The sequence below is a fragment of the Pelobates fuscus genome, chromosome 12, assembly GCF_036172605.1.
Source record: "Pelobates fuscus isolate aPelFus1 chromosome 12, aPelFus1.pri, whole genome shotgun sequence".
Taxonomy (NCBI): Eukaryota; Metazoa; Chordata; class Amphibia; order Anura; family Pelobatidae; genus Pelobates; species Pelobates fuscus.
Genome location: NC_086328.1, coordinates 88,311,417 through 88,320,401, shown reverse-complemented (window position 1 = coordinate 88,320,401; position 8,985 = coordinate 88,311,417). Strand labels below are relative to the sequence as shown.

At 43.3% G+C, this 8,985-nt stretch overlaps 1 protein-coding gene across 1 annotated transcript; it reads right to left on the bottom strand.

Annotated features, from left to right (window-relative positions):
* Window positions 1-218: 218 nt before the first annotated feature.
* Window positions 219-6,820, bottom strand: LOC134578505 (pre-mRNA-processing factor 39-like). Its single transcript, XM_063437494.1, has 6 exons — window positions 6,738-6,820; window positions 3,150-3,267; window positions 1,691-1,795; window positions 1,162-1,326; window positions 891-1,017; window positions 219-805 (listed from the first exon to the last, which is right to left on the bottom strand). The coding sequence occupies exons 1-6, from the start codon at window positions 6,818-6,820 to the stop codon at window positions 480-482; spliced, it is 924 nt and encodes a 307-aa protein (XP_063293564.1). The 3' UTR covers window positions 219-479.
* Between the last annotated feature and the right edge of the window lie 2,165 nt (window positions 6,821-8,985).

The window sequence follows — 8,985 nt, the reverse complement described above, 5'->3', positions numbered from 1 at the left end:
TTACGGGCTGCCAAAGTCACATGTGCCGAGGGTGCAACTAGCCCTCAGCACACAAATGCCAATATCTCAGTATGTTTACTCACTAGCTTTTCAAGGCAATGAGCTCCCCGAAAAAACAACCTTATTAACAGAGCATTATATGGTGATCTTGGCAGAACAAAACGTTCTGGAGTGAGAGATCCTGAAGTATAAGATGCACAAGATCAGTATTTAGTGTGCATTTTATAGGAGATTTTAAACTCTGCGAGTAATGTTTCTACTAACTTAGTGACGGGAGACATTATCAGTTGCATAATATGAGTGCTGGACCTACACTATATGATTATGGGATAAGTCATATATATATATAGAGAGAGATATATTCATTACCTTGAAAGCATTGCAGCGCATGCAGATGAATGATTACTGGATACCTTTTAAGAATATAAAATATTACAGGGAAATCATTCAGCATTACCAAAGTGTTGAAAACAATCGATCTATACCAAATCTAAAAAAAGCGTTTGCATTTCCCAGTGATTGACTCCCTTTCTCACCGGTTCTTCTTTCAAAGCTTGAATGACTACTTCTTTAGCCCTCTCAAGCTCTTCTCGAGATTTCAGAAGAAATCGAGACAGCTTTATAGAGTAAAAGGCTGCCAATTCAGTTCCTAAACTCTTTTCTACAGCTTCCTGCAAGAGCCGCTCTGCCTCCTCCAGGTTTCCGTTCCTTCGCTCCAAGTTCACCCTCTTCATGCGCACAATAGCCAGGCGAGGAACTTGCGTTTCTAGGTCACAGAGGATGGAACGTGCAGAATCTAGATTCCCTAGAGGGAGAGGAATAAACAGATGGGCTGATGCTGCATCTGGCTAACTGTGAATTATAGTGCTGGTCTCTACATCAAGACTTACCATGCTTTTCTTCAAACATAGCCCATTCGAAATTTAGAGTTGGTTTCTTTGGTAAGTGGATCTGACAAGCTCGCTGAAATATTGAGCTTGTTTCTTCCACTGAAATATTTTCCATATATTTTGCATACTGTATATAAAGATATGTAGCATGATTATAGGAAATAAAAGGATTTGTCAGTTGTGGTACACCCTGTGACTCAGTTAATGCGTTTATCGTTCACTGCAGATACTGTCATTCTACACAGCCAAATTAAATCAATACGTTACTTACAGATAGCCAGAACTCCTCGTAATGTGCGCAGGCCACCAAACAACGCTCATATAAAGTCACTATACGGTTGTGGTGACCTTCAGAGATCTCAAATTCCAGATATTTCCTCCAGTTTTGGAGCTCAGAATGATAGAGTGGCAATGCATGGAAATAAGGGCGAAGTATCTACGGAAAAGTATGTAAGACATGGTTATAAAGAGAGTTTGGTGGCAGTATAAGGGATGTGTCAATGAGTAAAGTGAAGAAAAACGTTCCAAGTTTATGTATATATGCTGATTGTACTTATTTGTGTACATGCCACTTTGCAGAAGTCAATGGCAAGTATGATTGGTTGTGCTTTTAGAAACCAGTCAGCAACTGCAGCTCTCCATCTGGGATATCTTCACACAGGCCAAGCGAAAAGTTCCCGTAATGGTGGGATAATAGATGTTTGAAGCTTGTAGCACGACAATACTTTATCTGTATACCTAGATACCTAGAAGAGAAAATCCCTGCTCGTGTTGAGCGCTAGTCAGTTAGAAAGTGTTACCATAGTTCTGCTACTATCAGACAAAGGATGGAAATTCGTTATGGCACAGAAAGGAATAAAAGATATTGCACATGGCACAAGGAAACAAAGGTCAAAGCAGCAGAGCTAGAAAATTAGAGGTGGAAAATATTTACAGTTGGCATAAAATTTGCCTCCGTATATCGGATGTTACATGCGTTACACAGATATTGCACTGCAATTGGGAAACCTTAGTCAATAGCCAACTAACTGCCCTGGCATCCAGCTTACTGTAAATCCGCGTAGGCCCTCCTTTTATCCAGCTTGTATGTTACTCCACTTTGATATGCCAATTTAATTTCTTTCGGATATCCATTGAGATTGTATTCAAAACAAAAGTGCAGCATCTTGTATTTTTACCACTGGATGAACAGCATAAATAGTATTTGTTCAAAGGAAACGGTATTCCAAGATACTGCAATTTGCACATGATAATGTGAAGTTCAAAAAAAAAAAAAAAACTAGGATGAATATTTAACAAATTACAGCCTTAAATCTAATATATTTGGATAACCTTATCAAATGATTTCATATTTTGAAAAATATTTTAATAGTTTGATATATTTTTAGATATTTTAAACATGTAGTCAAAAATATAAAATCATTTGAAAAGGTTATCCAAAAATGTGAAATCAAGGCCTGTTTGTAACTGAAAAAAAAAAAAAGATACACATAAACCCAGAAGTTACAAGGAGAGAGAACATAAGATATTCTTTTGACCCCTTTTGTTGAAATGCAGGCAAATTTAGCATTCTTAAGTGAGGTCTAATGTTTAAACTTCCTATATTGCAGTCTGTTTAATTTGGAATGTCTTATCTCCTGCTACGTTAATAGCTTGCCAGAGCCTCTTGTGTGTGATTAAAGTTAAACTTATAGACCAGAAGATAAAAACTTCTAAACGAAGTTAAGATCTGACTGAAAACTAAACGTTTTTTTTCCCATGCAGCTGTGTCAGTTACAGCCAGGGGAGGTGCGGCTAGGACTGTATAAACAGAAACAAAATATGTTTATCTCCTAAATGGAAGGGAATTGAGCCGTGAGACTGCAGGGGCATGATCTATACAATAAAAGCTGTAAGCTAAAGTTGTTTTGATGTCTGTAGTATACATTTCACACATGAGAAAACAGAATAATGTAAACAGTAATGTAAAACAAAGAAACTCTGTGCTAAAAATTCTTATTGAGTTTTCATCAGGCAGGTGATGCAGAACTGTAGGGTCCTCTCCGGCAATTCAGGTTTACTCCTCAGATTCCCCCATTAGATAGCCTATAGGATGCTCTTTTTGAACCTGCTGTTGTGAGAGCACCTGCAGTCTTGAACTCGGCACTTTTTTGGGCTGCTCATAAAGAGCCTTATGTTACATTTCTCACTGTTCACTACACCAGACTCCGGATGAGCGGCCAGAAAAGTGCCAATCAAATAACCGATAGATACCCTCACCAATAGCAGGTCAGACACAAGAAGTGTACCATGCTGGAATGCAGAAGGGTGAAACAGGATGTGCTTGGGGGAAGCCTGCAGATCAGCTTCAGTTACCTCATGAAAGTTAAGTTGGAAGCTGGAGGAAGTTTTTTTATTTACATGTTTTATTTAACAGAAAAGGATGTGTTTTATGCACAGAAATTATATTTGGTAGCCTGGAAGTGAGTTACGGGCTGCCAAAGTCACATGTGCCGAGGGTGCAACTAGCCCTCAGTACACAAATGCCAATATCTCAGTATGTTTAGTGTTTCAAGCTAAAAAAATGCACTTACTGGCTCCTACCACCATAACCACTCTGAAAAGCAGAAGTGGTCGTAGTGGTTGGACCCTTTAAATTTAAATTGACCTTGAATTCCAACTTCAGTGATAACTCTGTAACTGTCGGTTTTCAAACATTGTCTCACCCAAGGTCCATGTACATATCTGAAGGATACTGACATATACTAAAAGTAGACTGCGTTTTCTTCATTTTTTACACAAATTTTTCATAAAAAAAATAAAACATTTTTGAAGGTTTATTATATAATAGTTTTGAGTAGAAAGATGTCCTTTAAATATAGAATTCTCTTTGTGTTGTTTATGATTAAATTGATTGAGGGAGGCGCCTAGACATTTAGTGTAGAGGCACTAAAATAGGTGTATCGTTGAGTTTGATTGTGGAATAATTTTGTATGTCTTTTTTGCTCACACAAGTACACGTATTTAAGAAGAATAGAAACGAGGGCGGGGCCTGACCGCCATGCTGACCGGTCGCATGCGGGACAGGCTCCTGCAGACTCAGGCCTTTTCGGCTGATAATCTGGACTTTTAACAATAATGTAAGCCAGAAAGGAGCAGTACAGTACACAGGCAGTTGCTGGTACCACTGTTGACTCCTAGATCGGGAGTTTCTGTGCCCCCCTCCCAGGCTACACAAAGCTTTGGTGCCTGCGGCCTACTTAGGGGAAGAGCGAGACGGGCAGTCGCCATCCTGTTCACTTACCTGGCTGCCACACAATGGATCTCTAATACTCCTCACAGACTCCCCTCTTCCTTTGGACTGGAGGGGGTTATCCCTGTCCCAGCGGGACGGGTCCGGGGCTGATATCGGTGAGATTGGCTGAGACTGCCCCCAATGTCCTGGAACTAAGATGGCCCCCGCAGTGATTCCCACTGGATCGACCCCACCACTCAGCCTACAGAGAGGAGACGGCCTGACACACCCCAAGCTATACCTCAGGCCAAGAGGTCTCGCTACCAAGCCAATATATCCTGGAGAGTCTGTGAGAGCTCATTGCCAAACTGTACACTTGACAGACTGCCCAGGCTTGCTTACCCAAGCCTCAAGCCAAGTGGAGTGGAAATCTTCATTGCGGCCCTATACCCTGGAGGGTGTTCGCCAATGCTAAGACCACCAGTAAACCACCACCATCACGGCTCATTGGAGGACTGGACCTGAGGGCATCAGAGGGCATCAGTGGACGGCTTGTATTGAGTACACTATGCTGACAACGTGCTGGGACTTTACTCTGCAATCTCCCACGGGACGAACTGGGTTTATGGGTGGCGGTCTTTTGTGAGGGTCCGCTTTACTTAGGTGCTGAGCTATTGTTATTTTTATTTATTTTTTATTTATTTTTTTGGAGTACAAGGCTATATTTCCATCTCAGTGCGAAAGCGGATATCAATACAAGTTATTGTAGAAAGCATATGATCGCCTGCTCAGAGGCTTATCCATTCAAACATATGCATATTGCCTAAACCAATATTAAACAAGCATACGTGCATGTTGCAGATTTAAGGACATATTGCCAGGGGCAGATACAGCATAAGTACATTCTCCTGTGCCCTGCTAAGAACATGCATATAGGCAAACCTAGTGAAAAAGTGAATTTAAGGCGGGCTGTGTGAGCGTGTCAATAACTGGTCTGTGTTTAAAGAAAAAATCGTCTAGTCAGCGGATAAGGACTTTGCAAAAGTGTTGTCAGGTAATAATGCAAAAAAAAAAGAAAAAAAAAAGGAAAACGCCAACGTCAACTATATTTTATAACAAGTATCCAGTGGTCCGCATAGGGCGTCATTCATTGATAAATAACCTTACATGAGCGATATATGTTGTAGCATGTCGATGCATGTGAGAAAGCTTAACATTGATGCTCGTATGTATCTCCGACTGTGGCAGAAATAGGCCTCCGCAGAAGGCAAGCAGTATACTGTTTAATACTGAGTGAGCTGTAGCAAATAGCACTGAGCTAAGGCCTCTGAGGGCAATGTCACGTATGGGAAGTGTTCGTATCGCAACCGAATTATGAGAATGTGAGCAGTCGTTATGCAATGCAGAGTATATGCATGGAACTCTGTAAAGTATATGTATGTATGTATGTAAATAAGCCAACATATGTAAATTAACCTTGGAATTAAACATTACTGTGAAACCTGAACAACATTAAAGACATGTTTCTGACTTAATGGACCTGACTTGCAGCACTTGTGCACCTGGGTTCCCAGGGCTAAGGACTCTGAAAGCGTTCGTTTGTAGGCTGCTTGGGCATAATAAAGAGGCAAGGGAGCTGTGTTCCCGCTCATTTACACGTGACCCTTGGGTTGCCAGTCCTCCACCGGTGCCTCCCGTGTCGGGCCCGGACACCCAGCGGGGCGTTACGTGGCACCGTGGGCACTCAGAGTCCAGATCAGCCCACTGGACTCCCTACCAAAAGTCCATGTACTGACGGTCTCCTGCACCTCCCCAGCGCCACCTGGGCCTCCATGAAGCGTTTGGTCCTGTGTGTCTCACCCGGCGCCGGTCTCACACTCAAGCCTGCGGTACATTCCCCCTGGCCACCGATATACCGGGGATCTGTAAACCCCAGTCCTGCAGTGCTCTCAGCACCAGGGACATCCATCTCTGGGCCCCCCAAAACCCAGATGCAGGGGCCTCTGCTTCTCCAGGGGTTGGGCCGCCCGGGGGCCCATTGGCAGGTCAGCAGCCGTCCGGGTCCTCTGAGCTGTAGTGAAGAGCCTCTACATCTGGGTAAGTGATCTCCGTTGTGTCTGCCCCTATGTCCATCTGATCAGAACCTCTGGCGGGCTGTTCTTCGGGCAGCCTTTGCAAGTGCAGGCGAGCAGCCCAAGACCAGCATGGGGGCCCCGTCGCTGCGAGGGCCATCGCCATGAGGTTGGGTTAACCCCCACCAACCATGGGGGGGAGCGGGGCCGTACCGCCAGGCAAGCCCCGTCTGTGTGGTGTCCGTCCTTATGGGGCACTCTCACGCCACCCGCTCCACTCAAATGCTGCTTACGTCCAGGCTCTTGGCTGTGAGTAGGCCGGGGATGTCGGCATCTGCTCTCCCGGCTTGCCTTTGAAGACTTGCGGGTATTGTTTCAATGCTGAGGTTATGCTCTTCTCCCTGACTGCAGCGATGCCATCTTTAGAGTGCTCTGTCCACTTTTAATGCCTTTTTTCATGCGCTCGGATCTGGAGCCTAAGCTCATGGCTGCCAGCCGGCCCGGCGGCCCGGCCCCGCCCCTCCCGAGCTATTGTTTGTATGCCCAATTTGGCCATCTCACCCTGTTAAATCTCTCAACAGCGGGCAATCATCTAGTTTTGTTTTGCTGATGTCGCTTCGGGGGCTCAGGTCCAGTGATACCATTATTGTTTCTATCAGTTACACACTACACACTAAGCAGGTTATATTACAATCACAGTTTAGCATGTTCTTTAGTACTCCTTACTCTATGTAGCTGCCCTAGCACACTGTAGACCCTTATCCTAGAGATGAACCATGCATAACCAGCTTGTATTGCATGTCTGTCTCTGGCACTTCACTTAGACTCGCCTGTCCGCAAGTTATTCTATAAATTTCTTTAAAATATGCATGACTACTCTATGTGCCATACAAGTTTAGTTTACACAAGTCTCTTATTTTGTTATTATTTCAATATAAAAAATGTGCAGCTTCTATGAAGGCCATGCTGATAATATCTTTTACTTGTTTTTACTAGGCTTGTTATAGCTGTCATTGCGTATCAAGCTTCTTTGTTAACACTTGCACAATAAAAATAAAGAATAAAACAAAATAAAAAAAAGAATAGAGGGGGCGGGGCCTGACAGCCGAGCCAAGAGGACGCTCACCGCGACGGCTCCTGCATACTGGGGCAAAAAAGCGAGAATAAAACCCAGAAAAGCTATTAAAACAGCGACGAAAGGCCTCCTGGGGAAAGGAGTAACCGAGCGGCACACAATGATACCCTTTAAGCGACACCTGCCTCGGCGCACACCGACCAGCCTGGAGAGGCCTACCAGCATGGCTGGCGCGGGAGAGACAGCCGCTCTCCTGCCGCCGGATACGGCTGGAATCCTGCCCTGGAGCCCTCGTTCCCCCCCCTCTGGACCGGCGGGGGTTATTGTCATGCCTTAACTATAATATCCCCTTACTTCCTGGTTCCACGGAGCTTAGCCACACCTCTTCATGACTCGGTCTCCCTATTTAATCTGACTGCACCAGCTGATCAGGGCTGGATTATTGAACTACGTTCCTTACTCACAACCCGGCTACAACTTCGTTGTGAAAGCCTCTGCTACCAGACCGGACTGAAAGACTCTGCAAAGTTCCCTTCACCTTTCCTCATCCACGGCTAAAGCTGAACTCTATCCATGCAGGATAATCTGCCTCTGAGGAATCTCGGGAACCAGTGTTCTGTAAGCCGGAAGCTAAGTAAAACTTCTCTGATAAACGTTGCATCTAAAGCTGTTATTTCCTGTCTCCAAAGTCCTTCGTTAAAGCCAACCGTTACAGCTAACTTCAACACATACTTGTCTCAGTTAGCTGCATCTATCTTTCTTCATTTAAAGTCTATGGAACAGCTATTGTAACTTTTTATCATCTAATTAACTAATACTACTAAAGGACTCTTGCTGCTTCAGTTCCGTTTACTCCTTAAAGCTACAGTGCATGTAACTGTGGACTTCATTTATCGTTTAATACTTAATGCTACAGTACCTGTATATTGGAATTAAAGTCAATACCAATTACTCCTAATAAATATTCGAACTATAAGAAATCTGCAGTTGTGTTCCTTCATATGAAATGTTTAAACGTGACAGAATAATCCAGCCATTGTAATGGATCCAGCAGATTTCGATTCTACTATAGCTACGCTGAATCAAAGAGTTAATGCACTAGCCCAAAGTGTGCAAGACCTGCAAGTTACTAATGAAAGACTTCTCACTTATATCAGAGATTTACAAACTCATACTCCTCATACTACTCTGCACTCGGCTAGTGATCCTGCTGTGTGTAACCCTGAAAAGTTCTATGGAGATCGTTCCAGATACAGGGAGTTCCTCAACTCTTGCAAACTTTTAATTGCTTTGAAACCTAGATCCTATCCTACAGAAAGAACTAAAGTTTGTTCGGTTATTTCCTTTCTAAGAGGTGAACCTATGTCATGGGCTCATTCCTTTCTGGAAAACGATGACCCCATTTTAGATTCACTGGATGAATTTTTTGAAGCCATGTCTCTTCTCTATGAAGATCCTAACAAACAAGCTACAGCTGATTTAACAATCAGAACACTACAGCAAAGAAATAGACCCGTTGAAGATTACATTGCTGAATTCAAAAGATGGGCTATAGAAACGCAATGGAATGACATCACATTGCGCAACCAATTTCGAATTGGTTTATCGGAAGCTGTAAAAGATGAATTATCTAGAACAGAACTCCCTACTAATTTGAACGCTCTAATTCGCCTATCAATCAGCATTGACAGAAGATTAAGAGAAAGAAATGCCGAAAAAGCCCTTTCACATTCA

Bases quoted from the DNA above. Each gene is read 5' to 3' on its own strand.
- LOC134578505 (XM_063437494.1), bottom strand. From the start codon at position 6,820: ATGGTATCACTGGACCTGAGCCCCCGAAGCGACATCAGCAAAACAAAA. The intron at 1,796-3,149 runs GTGAGGGTATCT...CTAATTTTCTAG, and splicing joins TTGTGTCTGACCTGCTATTG to CTCTGCTGCTTTGACCTTTG. The intron at 806-890 runs GTAAGTCTTGAT...CTCTCCCTCTAG, and splicing joins TATGTTTGAAGAAAAGCATG to GGAATCTAGATTCTGCACGT.